The sequence below is a fragment of the Pipistrellus hanaki genome (genome assembly GCF_964339955.1).
Source record: "Pipistrellus hanaki genome assembly, chromosome: 14".
NCBI classification, from domain to species: Eukaryota; Metazoa; Chordata; class Mammalia; order Chiroptera; family Vespertilionidae; genus Pipistrellus; species Pipistrellus hanaki.
In genome coordinates, this window is record NC_140516.1 from 50,611,512 (window position 1) to 50,630,281 (window position 18,770).

General features: G+C 49.1%; 1 protein-coding gene across 2 annotated transcripts; it reads right to left on the reverse strand.

Moving 5' to 3' along the window:
- Positions 1 to 1,520: 1,520 nt before the first annotated feature.
- PPP2R2D (protein phosphatase 2 regulatory subunit Bdelta) lies at positions 1,521 to 18,391 on the reverse strand. Of its 2 annotated transcripts, XM_084904541.1 has the most exons (10): positions 18,198 to 18,391; positions 18,014 to 18,106; positions 14,150 to 14,247; positions 12,972 to 13,137; positions 12,465 to 12,577; positions 9,249 to 9,426; positions 7,787 to 7,951; positions 5,470 to 5,639; positions 5,306 to 5,397; positions 1,521 to 2,024 (listed from the first exon to the last, which is right to left on the reverse strand). In XM_084904541.1, the coding sequence occupies exons 1-10, from the start codon at positions 18,202 to 18,204 to the stop codon at positions 1,745 to 1,747; spliced, it is 1,362 nt and encodes a 453-aa protein (XP_084760667.1). In that variant the 5' UTR covers positions 18,205 to 18,391; the 3' UTR covers positions 1,521 to 1,744. The 2 variants fall into 2 exon arrangements, with proteins under 2 accessions (XP_084760667.1, XP_084760668.1); XM_084904542.1 differs by lacking the exon at positions 12,465 to 12,577 and having other exon boundaries at positions 18,198 to 18,373.
- Positions 18,392 to 18,770: the final 379 nt, after the last annotated feature.

The window sequence follows — 18,770 nt, forward strand, 5'->3', positions numbered from 1 at the left end:
ATGAATGGGTGAGCTTCGTTGTGTGCTGATCCAGAGCACAAGCGCATTCTGGGCAAGGCATTGGGGGGCCAGCACGTGGCCTGGGGCAGGTGGGTTTGCACTGGAGGTGTGTGAGCTCAGGGCTTTCAATACACAGGGACCAATACAGAAATCTGGAGGTGTGAGTGCAGCGACTCTAACCTCTGCACTCCTCCCTCAACCACAGGACAATGCAGCTCCTGGGAGGTCAAGGTCAAGAAAACCCCAATGCCCTCTGCCCTGCACTCACTCGCCAGTGCCTTTCTCTGGGGAGAAGGACCCTCAGGATCAGAGCTCCTGAGCCAGCTGAAGCGACCTCAGTCGCAGCCACAGTGACGCCCACGGCCTTTGCTCTGTCCCATCCAAGACACAAAGACTGGCTTTCTACTTGGGGGGAAGTACATTTTAAAGGAAAGATGGAAGAAGTTGTCACAGTGCAAATCTAACATTGGAAATTCATTATACTTTTTGGTCAAAATAGTGGAACTATATACCCCTATAGTTTCACTAGAACTGCTTTTTCTTAAGGAACGGGTGAGTGATTCTTAACTCTGTTCCACATCTCAAATTAGGAAATGGCTAAAAGCAATATACAGCATTATTTTTCAAGTAAAATGCACTTTTAGCTTCTCAATTTCTAAACGTGAACTTACGTGGCATCATTAATTCAGGGTAATGAGTGACAGCATTTGTGCGTCACTGTCATTAGTAAGCAGACATACCTGCTTACCAGTTTTCAGGGCGAGCGTGAGCCGTGCTCCTCCCCCGGACAATGCCTTGGGTTCGAAACAAGACGGAAAGCATCGCAGCCGCAGCACTTCGTATGGTTACAGCTCTGTGGCTCGTCTGGGGTGCTAGTGGCCTCACCTTGTAAGGTGTCTGGTTTTGCTGGCTTATGCACACAGGGTGAGCGAGCTGTACAGCATGGCCCCCTCCCTGCGTTTAACAAAGTAAAAGCAAGCACACACATTTTCAACCACAATGAAGTTGAGAGGCGTGGAACCTGGTGCTCAGCTCATTGCAGCAAGTCTGTTCGGTTCCTTGCAATCTGCTTTCTCAGCAGTGAGTGAAGGTGTCTCGGATCTTACCTGCTGTGTCAGAGGTAGTATTTCTACAGAGACAAGCAAAGTTAGCAAGCTTGGGGACAGGCACACTCAGAACTTCACAGGTCCTGCCAATGAAGGACAAGGTTCCAAGTTCTGAAGCATGATTTTGTAAACCTCGTCATCTGTGATCAAAGAAAAAGGCAATACTTGGACTTGGATTAAAAACACTTTGTATAGTGTGTTGCTTTTATTAGGTGGTTACACCAGAAGGTGTGATGGAAGATACAGGCATGTGGGAGGTCAAGCTGCCTGAGCATTTGGCCAGTGGCCCCCGGGCGACTGGTACAGTAGCATGAGAGCCCTCATCAGATGGCAGAGGGACGAGAGAGTGATACAGGACAAGTTTACTGTTGGGTGTCCATTTTTTGGTCTATAAACTGGAAAGGACGGCTCAGATTTAAATAAATACATTTATTGTGAGTAATGGCCTTTATTGAGCTCTGTCCGTCAGTCTGCACCAAGTTCACTTGTGCAGCGGCTCCCCACAGCCTGCCTGGCTGTGTGCGCGGCTCCAGTCTAGGAAGGGAGCAGGGTGTGCACCCTGCGATCCACCGAGAGGACACCCTTCCACAACAGCAGCCACAGGCTTAGCTTTGCTGGATGATGCGCTCTCACACTTGCTAGTTGACTTTGTCCTGGAATATGTACAGGTTGTTGGTGGCAGCCACAGCAATAATGTTATCAGTGGGGTGCCAAGCTGTGTGCAGAATCTTCTTATTGAAGTCCAGACTGTCCACACTGATCTCGTCCTTCTTCCTCTTCCCGCCTGGACACACTCTCCGAGGCTTCAAACTGGCTCGAGGCTTGCTGTTCTCTCTGGAAGCTTCCAGGGTCACGTCCCTCCTTGTGTTTCTGTCAAACATCCTGAAGAAGTTGTTGTAGGACCCCGTCATGATCGCACTGTTCAAACAGAGAGAAGCACGTGTAAGCCAGCAGGCACTTGACGCAGCACAAGACAAGCCATGTGGTCACTGGGACTCCTGTGCTACATAACAGGGTAATTCTTAGAGACCAGACAGGAAAGTAATCATGGTCAGGAGAGAAATGCAGTGAGAATTTCACATATATACAACACTTTCGTAAAATCATGTCAGTAAAAACAAATATTACAGAACAAAAAAGTAATGGATTCATATTTTTTATTACATTAATTTTCAAAAAAGGTAAAGAACCCCGCTACATGTCATCTGTTCTGGTGATGAATAACGGTGTAATTTATTCCCAAGGCTCAACTTCTGTATTGTATCAGTGATTCGAAGTTGATATCTATGATCTTCATATTTAATAGACATCTGACTTGGCACAGTAGCTTCATTAACAATTGATCAAAGAATGTGTTTTTAATTCATTAATTTCAAAAGTTTTTTCACACGAAGCAAAATTACAAGTAAGAGAAAGTCATTGGGAAAAGTGTGGGAGATTTAGAACCTCGTTCATAATTCCAGAGGTTGCAATACTATTTCTTCAGGATTAATTCTAATAGCTTTCAGTAAGTAAATCATCATCACAATATATTTTTATTATACTGGTTAAAATTTCCCTTCTTTTTCAAGAAAAATGGAGGAACAACAGTGAACGTCTGCCATGATTTGAGCCATGGCTTTAGAATGGGTCCATTTCTGCAGTCCTCCTCCGACATCCACGTCTCCTCCCGGCGTGAGGAGCAATGGATCCTCAAGGCTCCCTGAGGGGAACCTGGTGCTTCATTTACACGGTTCAAGGCTGGTCCCAGCTGTAGGCCGATACTTTACTGTCTGATTAACCTTGTCTAAACTTCACACCAGAATAAAAGGTAAGCTCAGGAGAAAAATTACTCCAAGCTAGCTGTACTTATTTCGATGGTGGGAACACTGCCAGATGTGGTGTCAGTGGACTTCCAGTGGCGGCTGTCCGTTCTCTAGACAACCTAGAGCATGCGCAGGGCTGCTCAGCTGCACGGCCCGGGCCCTCCTCCACTTCACCCTACCCCTCCATAGAAGCTTCCACGCAAAAAGGCAGGGGAGTGTTCGCAAGAATGAAAAAACAAGTAGACATTACTGCAAAGCTTTTGGAAGTCCCTGGGGACAGGTGAATTAAATGAATTTTGTATTCATTCAGATATATCAAAAAGCATAAAAAAATATACAAGAGCATGTGTGTACCCACAAACCACTGCTGATAGTTAAATCCTACTGTGTCCCCTGCAGCACAAGCACTCAAGGTCAGAGTGCACCACACTGTACATGTCTACATTCTGAAGTTACATGTTCTTAGACACACATTATCCTGCAATCCTAAATATCACACAAGTCATCAAACCATGCATATCCACGCACTTTGCTGTCTGTGCTCAGCGCCTTCCTTAGACCATCCTTAGGGCACATGTGGTTCTACTCCATGCAGCAACTTCCAACAACTGCACTCATTTCTAGGAGCTCTGATGGATTCTTGTCCATATCTCCTAGGCCCGTGGTTGGCAAACCGCGGCTCTCCAGCCACATGTGGCTCTTTGGCCCCTTGAGTGTGGTTCTTCCACAGAATACCACGGCGTGGGCGAGTCTATTTTGAAGAAGTGGCAAAAATTTGGCTCTCAAAATAAATTTCAATCGTTGTACTATTCTATTGATATTTGGCTCTGTTGACTAATGAGTTTGCCGACCACTGTCCTAGGACATTTTTGTCTTCTGCCTGTTCAGGCTTGGTTCCTTTAACCTGTGCTTCTGGCATTCTTATTTTATCTTCTGTAACATCTGACTTCAGAATCTGAATTCTCAGAGGCTAAGTTCTGTTGTCTCTGCTGGCTGGCTCCCAGTGACATGACAGTTTTCATCGCTGAGCTCCTGTGAGCCCTGGTGTACCCACAAGGGCTCTGCCAGGGGTGCTCTCGGTGGGTTGTCAGGAATGTGGTTCTTGAGGGCTCTCCACCTGGCCCACTTCAAGGTTTGTGTCTGCAGACGTCCAAGTGCAGGCTTGTTTACTACTTGCTATAAAAAGCTCAGTGTGTGCAGTCTGTGACAGCCCCACTACTTGCATGGCATCTGCTGGGCCCCTCGTGTCACTCCTGTGGGTCTGAGGGACCAAGGCCAACACAAAGCTCATGCTGCTTTGCTGTGCCATGAAGTCCTGTCTCTGACCCAGGAACCTCACCACCTCAGCCAGCACCCAGGAAACACTAAGCCTGACAGGTGAGCCCAGACCGGAAGCCAGTTTATTCCTGCAGCCATGCAGAGCGCCTCACCCCCAGCACAGGTCCTGCAGCCAGTATAAACTCTCCATCGCTGTGAGACAGAGGGCAGGCTCGTGGTCACAAATCTCAAGATTTTTATCCACCCCAATCTAAGGGCTCAGATGAATTCCCCTGGGACTCCATCTGAACAGATACCTTTTCTGTAACCCACAAGAACCCCGTTTCAATGCCCAGTCTGCATGAGCCCATAGTGGGTTGTAGAAGCTGAGGGGTCCTGGCTCCCTCTTCACTTATGGCCCTTGTGAGCTCACTGTGCACATGAAAAATGTGTGGCATCATACCCAGGGTTTCTACTTGTGCCGAAGGGCTTTTCAGAATGCCTGCCAGTCCCTTGCTGCCAGGAGCGCTACGTGACAGTTTCTATTAAAGATGATGCAAGTTCATCTCCTGCCATCATCAGAAACAGATTTTTTTTAATGATATTAAAGGTTTAACTCTCAGCAATACTAGTATTACCATCTTTAAAGAATGCACAAAATAAACATGTAACAGAATTGTCGCATAAATTAAATGAGGATTTCACCCTGGCCACCTCTACTCTGTCCAAGCGTGACAACCAATAGCTCTGAGGGCATTTTCTCCTGCTTCTCTGGAAGAACAGGCCATCTCTGTACTTACTAGTACATGACCTCCCCCTTCCTTCCTTCCCACTCATCTTGGAAACAGAAAAGAAATTATCATTCACCAAGCATTTACAAAACCATCAACATGAACCTAGTACTGCCACACTCACTAAATATAGAAGGAATTATGAGCAAGGGGAGAGAAGTCGGTTCAGACATCCTGTCTTCCCCACCTCAACACCGCACCAAACAGATGGCCTAGGAAGCCAAGTCCGCCAGCATCCTCCACGCAGCTCGCCCAGCGCCCATCTGTCTCTGGAAGTCGCCTGCTGGGCCTGAGGAGGCCCATGGGACACGAGCCTGTGTGGCGGTCAGTCTTGATGCAGGCTTACCTGTCTGGACCGTTCCAGCAGCATTCAAATTTGTCGAAGATGCAGTCATTTTCGTACAGAGAGCACAGCTTGCTTCGAAGGTACTCGTGGACCTTAATGAGATCACAGGATGGTTAGAAAGCGTCACGTGTGAGGTGTGGCGTGTCCTCCCACAGGGGCCTCACCTGGTGGGTCTCGACGGGCCGGTTTTCCATGTTCAGATCCCAGACCTTCACCGACAGGTAGTCTCGGGTCATCATGTACCGACCACTATGGCTGAATTTCACATCGGAGATGGAGGAAATTATTTCGGAGAAGAAAGACCTACTGCTGGGGTCTTCAGGTTCTTCAAAAACTGAAAAACAGTATTTCCGGCTTCTGTTTAGAAACTGGACAAATGATTTTGAAGTCCCACAGGACTTGGGCCCTCCTGACACCGCAGAGGGCTCAAGCTTCTGACCTCCAGGCACTTTCTGGCGTTCCACTTCTGTGCTTAAGTTTAGGCAGACCACTCCAGTGCCAGCGAGTGACAGAAGCACGGGCCCCGATTCCACCCAGCTCAGGACCAGCATGTCCGTGCGTGAGGCCTCAGCTGCTACCTGGAGAGGTTTCCAGGACGTGCTGCCTTGTGCCCTGGCCAAGGACCCTTGGCTGATCGGAGGCCGTTAACTGCACAGACAGCTGCGTGTCCTTGTGGCCCCAGGCCCTAGCAAACATGTCTAGCCTTGCCCCGTCCCTATCACTGGAAGATAAGAAACATCATCACATGAGAACGCAGGTGCTGTGTTCAGGGCGGCCGAGAAAGTGCCCTGCACGTCTGCTGAAGGTTTGCCTGTCTGGACCATCCCAGCAGCTCAGACATCCTGTCTTCCCCACCTCAACTGACCACAACCTCCACCTGGTCCAAGTTTCAATAACCAGCGGCCCTCTACTTCAAAGTTAGTTTTCACTACTCCATGGTCACGATCTATTTTGATAGAACTGGATCACTCCTTTCAGGAAGATCCTCATCTTCCTTGGCAAATCCTACTGTCTCCCAGTTCTGCTCTCGGCAGTAAGTGCCCTGTCTTTCACCCGTGGTGTCGTGGAGGCTGCACGTAAGCCCTGGGCACTGTCATGCCTTCGGCTCAGTCACCTTCGGCAAGGAGGCTGGCATGTTCTTTAATTTTAGGCTGCCTTCCATTTTTTTGAACCTGTAAATTTTTTTTTAAGATTTAAAAAAATGTGATCTTTAGACAGGGAGAATGAGAGAAACATGAATGTGAGAGTGAAACATGGATGGCTGTCTCCCGCACACTTCCTACTGGAGATCAAGCCCTGACCAGGAATTCAAACAGTAACCTTTGGTACATGGGACTATGCACAATCATCTGAGCCCCACCAGCCAGGGCTAAAGTTAATTTTCAAGAAGCTGGTGGCAATACCGAATATCTATTAAAATGAATTATTTTGCTGACAAAAACTACTCTTGGGAATTGAAATTGTTCATTCAAGAGTGCTACCTTAAAGACAGTGGCCAGGTGTTCTAAGACTCACTCTTCCCTGTAGGAATTCTATAAAGAGTACAGAATTCTTTGTTTTTGTTGCTTTGTTAATCCTCACCTGAGGATATTTCCATTGATTTTTTATAGAGAGAGTGGAAGGGGGCGGGGGATAGAAACATCAATGTGAGACTTGCTAATTGGTTGCTTTTGGCAAACCCCCCAACCCCCCAATTAGGGCTGGGGACCAAACCTGCAACTGAGGTACATGCCCTTAACTGGAATCGAACCCTTCAGTCTAAGGGCCAATGCTCTAACCACAGAGCCAAACCAGGTAGGATGCAGAATTCTTTAAGACACAATAAAAGAGGACAGAAGAAAAAAGTAGAAAGGTGACTGAGCAACAGCTCGGGAGCACATGAACGTCAGCACTGCTGGTGCTGTGGGCTTATGTGGGAGACAATCCAGACAGACTGGCTAGGCCCAGTTCACTGAGACGGGCAGGAGAGGACCACCAAGGCACTGCTTGGACTGTTTTTCCTGGAGCACACCTCAGGATCCTCCAGCAAGTCTCCACAACATATGTCCCATCTCCAACACACGTGGGAGGGTTTTCTATAACGTTGGGCCTATTTTTATGGGCAAAAACGAAATGAACCTGCCACTTCCTTCACCTAGGAGAGTCAAGCTTGGGAGAAAGTGCTCGACTTTCCTGAGACTGGCTGTCAGTCCAACACAGCTCCCAACAGCTGAGAAGGGCCACAGGGCAAATGCATCCTGAGGCCCCAGCCCAGGTCTGTGACGATGCACCGAGATTCTGGGCAGAGCAAACCTACGGTGGCTCCAACATGAATGTCTCCGGGAAGCAGGACCTCTTGGCCATGGCCCATGACTGATGGAACCAAGGAGGCCACAAATGGGTCCAGGCCCGGGGGGCAGGAGCAAACCCTCAGCCTCTGCACACACTCCAGGGTCTGATTGCAGGATTTAAACGAGCTGTTTCCAACAGGCAGGCACTTACACTTTGAGTGTCGGTCGCACAGGGCCGAGGAGCGCATGTCACACAGCCGGATGGTCCCCTTGCTGCTGCTGTACACAAACACGTTGCACTGGTGGGGGTGGAACTCCGCCGCGGTGATCACCTCCGTCAGCTCCTCCATGTTGGCGGGCTTAATGTCCACGATGTCTGGGAGCGCGGTTAAGGCAGAGCGCATGGCGGTTTTAGTCCATGTCAAGCCACGTACCCCGCACAGCGAGGATTAAGAGATTAGCTGTGAGGGAGCCCGTCAGTAAGAGGATCCACACTGATGCATTAGCAGACTAGGATAATGGGCCTGACAGGGCTGGACACACACACACACTTCTCACCGATGCTGCTTCCCTCCTGTTGCTGCTTCAGATGTTTTATAGCTCACACAGATTTAATGTAAATAAGCAAGTATCCACCTGCACAAAAATCTCATGCTCTATCCATAAACCCCTCTTACCCCCACACACATGGGCATTTCCAATTTCCTTAAGATTCTGCTTTCCCAAGTGTTTGACATCCATAGCTTGTTCTAAATAGTTACCCAGGGTCACATAGTAGGTCAGCAAGTATAGCCATCGCCGTCATGAAAAAACAAGCAGAAGCTGGCTCTCAGATGTGTCCTGCCACATATGAGAAAGCTGACACATAGGTGACAGCACAGTGCAAGGCATGAACAGCAGACAGCAGGGCAGTGACCTCAGGGGTGTGCAGGGAGGGGACCCAGGGAAGCTCTGGGCATGAAGCAGCGAGTGCCAGAGAGGACTCCCAGTAGGCGGGGCAGCAGCAGTCAGGCTGGAGGAAGAACCCGGGCCAAGATGAGAGCAGGACCCAGCTCACCGCTGGCCGCTCAGGAGCAGGAAGGACAGTGGTCACGGAAGGAGCCCCAGGGTGGCTGTCAGAGTGCAGAAGGGGCAGGACCGCAAGGCACTGGCAGGCGGCTGAGCATCTGGAGAAGCATTTAGCCCCCCTTTCAATCTACATGTGCGCAGATCAAAACTATGTTTACAGTGTTCATAGATGCAACTAAGTATAAGAAAGTATTTGTTTTAAAATCTCAGTCGCAGGAAAGGGTGTTGGAAGCATGATTATGGGACAAGCATTTTTTAAATAAGCAATGAAAGATATGATTGTATAGACCTAGCTGATTTGGTTCAGTGGATAGAGCATTGGCTTGTGGACTGAAGGCTCCTGCATTCAATTCTAGTTAAGGGCACATGCCCCAGTTGTGGGCTCGATCCCCAGTAGGGGGGCATGCAGGAGGCAGCTGATCATCGATGTTCCTCTCTCTCTTCCTCTCTGAAATCAATTTAAAAATATATAAAAAAAGGTATTTAAGCCACAGAGAACTTACAGCCCGGCTGCCAGGCAGCAAAGACTGGAGGGGCATAGCGCTGAGAGTTCCCTAGCAAAGAACAAGCCTAGGAAAGTGCGAGACCCGCCCGATGAAGGATACTAAAGCTTCTATCTGTGATCTCTAAATGCCACAGATTAATTCTCAGGTCATCTGCAGAAAGATACGTTTCATGATCACTGTTTACGGAAATGGAATTTATATGGTATGTGTGAGCATTTGCAAAAATTCGTCGCGGACTTGCTTCCACCATGAGGTCCATGGGCTTCAATATTGGGACCTAAAAAATGGACGGAAACAGGAATTCAAAACAAGACCACAGCAGCATACAATCAGAACACACAGTAGATAACAAGAGAGACAAATCTCCATCACAGTTAAGTGAGTTTTGTATAGGTAACACCCTAAGAGCAAGTGACAGGGCTATGGAAATAGGCTGCGATATGGAAGGTTCTATTTCAAGCTGCTCCTCCTGGCTGCCGCTTCCAAGGAAGAAAAAATTAAACCAGCACCTGAACAAACTGCCTTCAGGACTCTGATGCCTAAGGTGTGGCTTCACTGTCCCGTCTGTCCCTGTGGCTCTGGGCAGGCTCAGCTGTTTGCTGAGAGGGAGCTGCAGCATGGACCTTCTCTTTCCCACCACTAGTGCCTGCTGCTCCACTCACACCACAAGCCGTGGACGGTGCAGGGCTGGAGGAGTGCACAGGAGGGGCTGGGAGCTGCTGTTTGTCGCGCTGGCGGCTGCACTTGTGTGCTCTTGGGGCTGCTCAGTCATACAGCAGGGGATTTCCTGGCGTTTACATTATACTTCAACAACAGGTTTTACAAACGGGGCACAGAAACCCTATGTCTTCCAGGGAAGAGGGCATCTACACCGGAATGGAAGGGCCACAGCCTGAAGGAGGGGCTCAGTTGTGGGTGACAGCATCCACATGTGATAAAAAAAGGCTCAACATCACTGACATCTAGCAGAAATGGAGCTTTAAAATAAATCCAAACAAAAATTAGTGACGGTATTTTTTGTTATTTTTGTAATTTAAAACCAAAAGGTAGTGCCTTAAAGGACAAGAAGGGAAATCTCTCAATTTAGTCTTCTCTGGCCAAAATTCTTGTGGAAATGTGCACAGAGACTTCCTTCACTTTTTAAAATAAATTAATTTTTCAGACAGAAGGATAGAGACAAATATCAATTAGAGAGAAACATCATTGATTCGCTGCCTCCTGCACATCCCCCCACAGGGGATTAAGCCCACAAACCAGGCATGTTCTCTGACTGGGAATCAAACCGGTGAGCTCTTGGTTCCTGGTTCGACTCTCAACTACTGAGCACACTGACCCGGCGACTTCCCTCACTGTAAACTGGTTAAATGCTGACCACACCCCCTTTTCTCTGGAATGGGACATGTTAGCTCTATGTGGTATGGGAGAGGCCTGGCATACCCCTCCAATACATACGTGTCTAATAACCAAAATACAGGACAACTGAATACTTATAACAGGAGATACCTTCCTCTAATTAACGAGACCTGTTTTCTAATACTAAAATAATTTAAGAGGAAAAGAAAATTTAGGAACAGGAAAATCAATAGTTCTCATTCTTACCCAGTTAAGTTTAGACAACCTAAAAATCCATGTGAATGCAAACACAGACCTGAACTCACAGGTCAGTGCAGTTAGCCATCCTATGACCCTTTACCTCACCCTGCGGTAAATAAGGGCAGTTTATACAGAAACTGCTTTTCTCATATGCTTCACCAGCCACCAAATCCACTAGTTATATTCAGGCCAAGCAAATAAAGCAGCCTTGAATAAAACCAAATTGAGCCTAATAAGATCTATAGCTTTTCCACAACAGGCATGTAGGTGTCACGTGTGGCAAGCAGGCATGGTCCGAAGGAACTTGATACTGAGAGGGTGGTCTGCTCAGGTGGGCGGCACTGCTGGGGGCAGGCTGGGCAGGAGAAAGCACACTCCACATGGTCCCATCCTCTCCCTCTATTACACTGACAGTGAAGTGAGCAGCTCACAATGGTGTCCCTGTCACAAACAGGGGCCATCTATACCATCATGAATCACGATACAAAAGCAGAAGCACGGGCGTCAGAAATCGCCATCTGGATCATATCCTGGCTCAAATCAGGGTTCTGTAAGCTCAATTTCAGCACATTTCACAGCTTCCCTGGGCTCAAACCCCTGGAAACAGGGCAACACTACCGACCTAAGAGGTCTTACGACGACTGTCCCATCCTGCAGGTCTCCTCGGCAACACATCCCCGTTTTCCTAACTGCTGTGGCACTGCCTTCGCTGCTGGGCTGGGGCTCCATCCTGTGCACCCACCACCCTAGCACCCTGCTTGCACCCAGTGCAGGAAAGCAGAGGAGAGGCATTACACAGACAAGCACACTGCCCAGTGTCACCACAGTGGGGCATGTGCGGGAGGCCTGCAGCAGTGTCCCTCTCTGCAGAGCCTCTGCTGCAGTCTGAATGTGAGCACTACCATTCACCTGATAAACACACACATGGGGCAGGCAGCTAACTTTGTGTGGGGGCCTCTGCACTACCGTGGTGCCTCTTCTTGTGCCGTCCTGTCCAGAGCGGTACTTCTCTGGTGTCATACGGGGCATGCCCGGCCATGACTCATGTGTTTTACCTCCTTCGCCACGTTCTGTCACATTTAAGATACTATCCATGGCATGCACCTCCCCCTCTCCCCTCAGGCCAATGACAAAACTCTGAGATTTTAAGTTTTACTCAACTTCATAGATGTGAAAAATCTGAAAAACCTGAGTATCAGAACTGATGAAATGTGGCCATTTCATTCTATACCCAGTGTACCAAAAAGGGAGCGGAGAATTCAACAATTAATGGACCGACAGGCAAGGATTCTGAAGCATTAGACCTGCCTTAGTTAACTTGGAGGAAATCCAACTAAAACCACCATAAATGCATCTTGGTGGCCTGTAGCTCCTCTTCAATCTGCAGCCTGTGCTGTCACCTTGGGAGGGGTTCTGAGTTCCTCCTGGTTGATAACCCTTCTCTGTGCTATTCTGAACCTGGACGGTGAAAGGCAGTCACATTTAGAAAGCTCCTGTTGTGGAATTAAATCGGAGTCTTTTCTTTAGTATCACTGCATTTTCTGAAGCTAATGTGTGACTTCTGCTCTTGTGAAAATATGAGGAGCCCCATTTCTAACATGCATACAGAAAATGACTCTATTATAAATAACTTTCTGAACCACGAAGGCAGATAACAAATGACTCAGGCATTATTCTTGATCAATCTATGAAAAGTAGTGATAAAGAAAACGGAATGTATACCCGCAGTGCTGTAATTCTAAATGGGTCTCGAAGTCGTCCATCTTCATCTTTCAAGTTATAACCTTCTGCTCTTTTATCCCGTTCACTTATTTTCCATAATTTAATAGTTTTATCTGAAAATAAAAACCTCATTCTCCATATTAAAAGAAAAACCATATTATCATGCACCACTATTAGTTGGGTATTATACTAGAAAAGTGTGTATTTCCAATTATGGGCGAACACTCGTTTCTGACATACGTAACAGTGTCAGAGCTGAAGATGGGGGGCACCACTGGAGCGGGTCCACGTGTGGAGGGTTTTCTTTGCCTTTTCTAAGCATGTGGTACTGGGAGGGTGTGTGTGTGCATTATTTGAGTTTTCAACCTATCACTTGTTTCCTAGCTAATAATTACCCTCCCCACAAAGTTTAAAGCAGAAATAACTTCTATAATAGATTAAAATAAAGAAGAACCTACACATAGAAAATGAAATCCTAACCAAACAACCATTAAAAACAGGTCTTACCATTTGTAGAGAGTAGAAAATGAGCAGCATTCTGTTGTGGTAACCACCTAATTTTATTAATTTTTTCCTCAATTTCTAGACTTTTCAAATAGTCAAACTCTGGTTCGTGACTTTGAAAGGTACTGTAAACATTATATTCTCCCCTAGAATGAGGGTGGCTTTTATTCTGCAAGGAAACAGAAAGCAGTTTTCATGAACAAGCTCTGTGTATGGGAAAATGTTAGCATTACCAATTTGAACATCAAATGACCACACACATTTTTAAAAGTCAAACAAAAAACATCCGGCCCCCCCAAAATGTACAACAGCTGGCACTCACAATTAGCCTCCTCAGTAAAACAACAAAGAGGACCCCAGCCCTTGTACTTTCCACGTCCCCAGGAGCCAGGCCGCACCGCTGATGCCCCGTGGTGCCCCTGTCTGGTGACATGGACGATGGAACAGACCTCCATGGAAGAGAACAAGGGCTGGTCAGTCTCTATACTCACTTAGAGGCTAGAATCTGGAGATGAAAAAGTGACTGCCCACTGATATGCCAGGAAACGGGAAGTTAGGGAGCCTAGACACGGGTCTTTCAGGGAAAGACAGGCACTCTGCGGGGCTAGAACACCTGCACGGGGATCCTTACATCGGATCCATTTCTGTGCTCTCGGAGACTCTGCTAAGCCCCCAGCACTAAGGGGGTGGGGTGGGCAGGGCAGGGCTGGGCTGGCTCCCATTCCCTCTTTCGCATAACTGAAAACAAGGCTGTTTTTCTCCGTGGCTCCCCCGAAAGGGACATGACCCACAACCAGTGCTCATGAGTGAGACCCACCTGTGGGCCCTCCCAGGTCTGTGTTCTGAGTATCCCTTCCCTTCCCTTCCCTTCCCGCACTGACAGTGCTGCGCTGGGGGTGAGGAGCAGAGAGAACAAGGGCTCCCTCCCCGCAACAGGCCCCCTCTGCAGTAAGTACCCTGCACAGCCAGACCATAGGCTGGGCTTGGGAAGTGATTTCACGGACAGCCCCTCAAATGAATTACGGAAGGCATGGGGACTTGATCGGGGATCAATGGTTGGAGGGCAATGAGCTGAAACACAACTCTCAAGAGACAATTTTGGGAAGACGATTCTGCACGATTAAAGGGATGTCAGAAGGGTTAACTGATTTTACCAGGTTTGTGGATTGTGATGTACTGACCTCTTGTTCCCGCTGAAAAATAACAACTCTGCCGCCCTTGTCTCCTGTTGCAAGAAGATCTCCAGAGTAATTAAATTCAACAGTTGAGATAATGTCAGCTGTCAATAAAATACAAAGGCAGTTTACCAGATTACAACTGTGAGAGAAATCACAATGAGAATAAAAAAAATCAATAAAAAAGGTCAAAAGACAGATACATATGTATTAAACTTTCTCCCTGGATAAAGCCAAATTTTCACGAGAAACTTGTCATTACCAACCAGCCACTTCTCGGTTCTGGAACCAGAGCCAGCAGCACCCGTGAAGTTTACGGTTTTGCCCAACTGATAGAACACCTAGTCCGTGGTCACCAGGACTTATCTAGCCTGGGCTGTCTTATGTAAGCATGTAGGGTAGAAATTTAGAAAATTAATACTGAAAAGAAAAAAACTGGTTCAAAGAGACTGTTGCCTAATATATAATGCCTGCCTAATACTAACTTTTAAAACAAAACAGATTGTTACATATTATTAACAGAAACATTGTAAATTTTATGCAGTAACTTCTGTTGGCTTCTGTACAGAGGACATTATGGACAGCACAGGTTCTATTCCCTCGTCTGGATGAAGTCGTTACTACTGCAATGATGATGCCATTACCTAGTGAGACGCTGTTGGTCAGAAACTGAGACTTCTGATACTATCAACACCAAGACCCTGACATCAGCTCCCCAGGTAAAGCCCATGGGGTACAGAGAACAAAGCCACGTGCTGAAGAAACACCCCCAATGAGCTCGGGAGGAAACCACTTTCCCGGCAGCTCCTGCTTGAGTGCTGACTGAACCAGACCAAGGTGTGGGTATGGTCTCCCAAGGGCCCGACCACAATAGCTGGTTCTGTGACCACAACAAGATTCAACCTTCTCAAGTGCCCAGGTTTCCAGCCTTTATTATTGCAGGAAGTTTCTAATTGGTATTCTGCCTATTCTTACCCCAGAACCTTCCCTCTCCAAAGGCCAGGGTGATCTTCCTAAAAATGTAAAGTCAGTGTCACTCCTCTGCTTACCATCACAATCACTTCAAAGCACAATTCTAAGTCCTCAGCATGGTATCCAAGGCTTTCATTCATCACCCTTTGGACCCTGCCAACCTGTCTCTGCCAAGAATTCTGGTTTCTCAGAAAGCACCACTCTCTCCAATCTCCACTCCGAGCTCCCTTCATCTGGAACACTCTCCTTCCTCCCTTTCCTACACACAGCCTCACTTCTCCCCTTCACTCCCCATACAAGGCTCTCTCCCGGGCAGGTCTCTGACGTTTTCTCGAATTGCCCTGCTCTCCGAATGATGCAATGACCATCTGCTGGTCAGTGTGCATAAGCAGAAGGCTTTGTGAGTCAGGACCTGGGCTTCTCTATCTCAACACCCAGCACCAGCAGCCCTTTAAGACACTGTTCTGACCTTTTCAAATGAGCTCAGCTGGAAACGAGCCCCCATACCCTTCATTTTCTTAAACGGCTCCCTGGAGAAACAGTAAGTTATTCTCCCATGCAAGACACCAGCTTTTAACAGGTCTCGGGTACTGTGCTGCCTGTTTGCCAGAGATGCCCTGCATTACCCAGATCTTCCCAGCAATCCTGGAACAGTCACAGGGAACAGCCCATTTTACAGATGAGGAAACAAGGTAAGTAACCTGGCAAGTGATCACAAAGCCAGTAAGAGGCTTGACATAGGATTTGGACCAAGTGCCTTTCCACATCCCGATTCACATCAGTTTGAAGGGACAAGCCTAACCCACGGGAGAAAACGGAGGCCCCGCAAACAGGATACAGCCAACTGCTGAGCACCTGGCGGGCTGAGTGAAAGAAAGGTCAGAGTGTAAAATAGAACACTGAATTAAGAATGGCTGAGCAGTGATTCATAAAGTGGAATCCGAGATGGATTTGGAAGGATGGTTAGAACAGACAGAAGACAAAAAGAATATTCTACGTTGGCAAAGGAATATGAGCAGAATTCAAGGGATGGATCACTGAAAAATAATGGAAAAAACCAGAGGTCATGTACAATGGGAGGGATCTGGCGTGAGTGGAGAGATAGGAAGGAGGTGAGGAAAAGAATAAGAAATGCTCTTTTTTATATTTAAATATAGCTACAACATGAGAATTAATTAATAGTTGTGACCAACGTTTGCAACAATTTACAGGTTAGAAAAGCACTGCACAATGTGTGATCTTAATGAAGATCTTCCAACACAATTTCTAGATAAGCAAACTGAGGTTCAGAAAGGGCCTTGAGACCTGGTAAATGGCAGGCACACGTCAAACCCAGAGCTTCTCATTACAACAATCTCAGGCATGTTAGCGCCCGCGCAGGGGAAAGCGGTGGAACTTCTCTCAGCAGAGCTCAGACCAGAACTCAACTTTCAAGAACAAAGGCCTTACAAGCCGCAAATCTAAACAAATTTACTGAAGTCCTGGGGCCAATCCATCAGGGTTCACCCACCTGCAGTTAGCACTTGTCGACATTTCTTCCTCAAGGCTGTTTGGGTACAACCGGCTTCTTGACCGTCTTTATTCTAATTGCTTAGCAATCACTAACAATTACACTTTCCTTATTACCGACTTCTATCGTAAAAGAACAATTCAAATGAAACTATCACAACTATGATGAAGAGTTATAAGCGTGTTAACCCTGATAGATTACTAAGGCTGACGCATACGTGGGCTAAGATAGAAAGCCTAAATACACGCCACAATATAAAACAAACCAACAACGTGGGTAATTACTACAAAGCTTTTTATCACCAAAAAAGATAACCTGAAATACCAAACTTTTAGATGTGTTCAAAATTTTACTTCAAAAACTTCCAATCAGTTCAATTCAAAGAACGCACTATTTCTGTCAAGCATATTTTCAAACTATAACATCCCAGACCTAGTAAAATGCATCATTTGTTAGATTTAAATTTTAGCTTATTCTGCTTGTCAACAATGACTTCATTAAAAAGGAAAAAAAGACAAAACAGAAATTATGACAGTCATTAAGCCCTTCCACCTCTCCACCTTTAAACAAACAGGGTTTGCTTTTATTACTCCTGATAGGAATTTCGAATAAGTTAAACTGTCACCCGCTTGGCGCGTGCAAAATGAACAAAAGTAATGTATCTCAAGCGAATGGGAGAGAGACAGAACCAAACTATCCAGATGATATAAAATCACCCAGCTTCCATCTCAAACTCGATGCACCTATCCCCACCAGGGCCCCGTGTGTCCGGTGGGGCCAAAGGTCCCGGGACCAAGAAGGGCACGGCAGGGGCCGAGGAGGAGGAGGAGCGGTGACCAGACACCTGGCCACCGCCAGAGGCTGTCCGCTTCTTGGGGCAAAAAAGCGGTCTTTTGTGTCAAGGCAAAAAGTGACTGGAAACTCCCGCTTCTCTGACAAGCAGCCCGAACCTGGGTCCCCGCCCCGGCTCCTCCAGGGCTGCGGCTCAGGAACAGAGCCACCGACTCCAAGCCGGGAACTTGGCGATGCGCCGCCAGACAAGAGGGAACGGACACCCCGATTCCGACCCTGTCTCTAAAGAGGGAGGAACCGCGGCCGGACAGCCGGCCCGGGTCTCCCCTCCGGCCGCCGCTCCTCTGCGGTCTCCTCGCTGGCGGCCTGAGCCCCCGGTTCCTGCAGAGGCTCCAGGCTCAGCGGCGGCGGCGGAGCCCGGAGCCCGCGGCGGGGCAGCCGGGCGGCGGGCAGGCGCCGTGACCTTGGGCTCCGCGCAGCTCCCGCCGGCTGCGGGCTGCGGACGGACCGGGGCGCGCACGCTCCCGGAGAGGGGCCTCGAGCCCGGGTCCGAGGGCCGGTGCGGGGAGGGAGGGGCCGGGGAGGGGCGGCCTTACCTTCCGCCACGTCCTCGTCGATGGCCCCCTTGACCTGCGAGAAACACCACTGCAAGTCGTTGCCGCCAGCGGGGCAGCCGCCGCCTCCGGCTCCTGCGGACACACCGGGCGCGTCAGGCCGCGCGGCCCCGCCCGCGCCCCCCGCCACGCCGCCCGCCCCGCGCCCCGCCCGCGCGGGCCTCACCTGCCATGGCCGTCCGGCCGGCGGGCGCGCGCGGGCGGCAGAGCGCCGAGGCGGCGGCGGACGAAGGAGGCGGCCGCCACGCAGCTGCCGCCCCAGCACCTCAGCCGGGCCGCCACCGCCGCCGCCGCCGCCGCCGCCTCCGCCGGAGAGGGATTTTTTCCCCTTTTCAAAATGGCGCCCAATGTCCGTCGCCCAGGTCAATGACGTCATCCCCACCCGCCTCCTCCGTGGGCGGGCGGGGGCGGGGCCGCCGGGGGCTCCCCGGCGCCGGGTGGGCGGGGCTTGAGGCCGCGGGGGCTGCCGGGGGCTGCCGGGCCGCGCCGACTGCGCCTGCGCGAGACTCCTCGTGCGGCGTCCAGGGTTCGGAAGGGGGCGCTACTGGGCGGCCATGGGAAGCCACGGCCAATGGGCTGTGAGCCCAGGTCGGGCGGGTCCTTGAAGGCCAGGCGCGGGGCAGTCTCCCGCCGCACGCCTCCCACGGGGTGACGGCACGCTCTGGGAGGCCCCGCCCCACCCAGCGTCTCGGCCAATGGGAGCGCGCTCCGAGGGAGTGGGCGGAGCGTCGGGGTCCGG

Coding starts and splice junctions, on each gene's coding strand:
- PPP2R2D (XM_084904541.1), bottom strand. Junction 14,248..18,013: donor CGACGAGGACGTGGCGGAAG/GTAAGGCCGCCC, acceptor TTTTATTGACAG/CTGACATTATCTCAACTGTT. Junction 12,578..12,971: donor TTTTCTACTCTCTACAAATG/GTAAGACCTGTT, acceptor TTTTATTTTCAG/ATAAAACTATTAAATTATGG.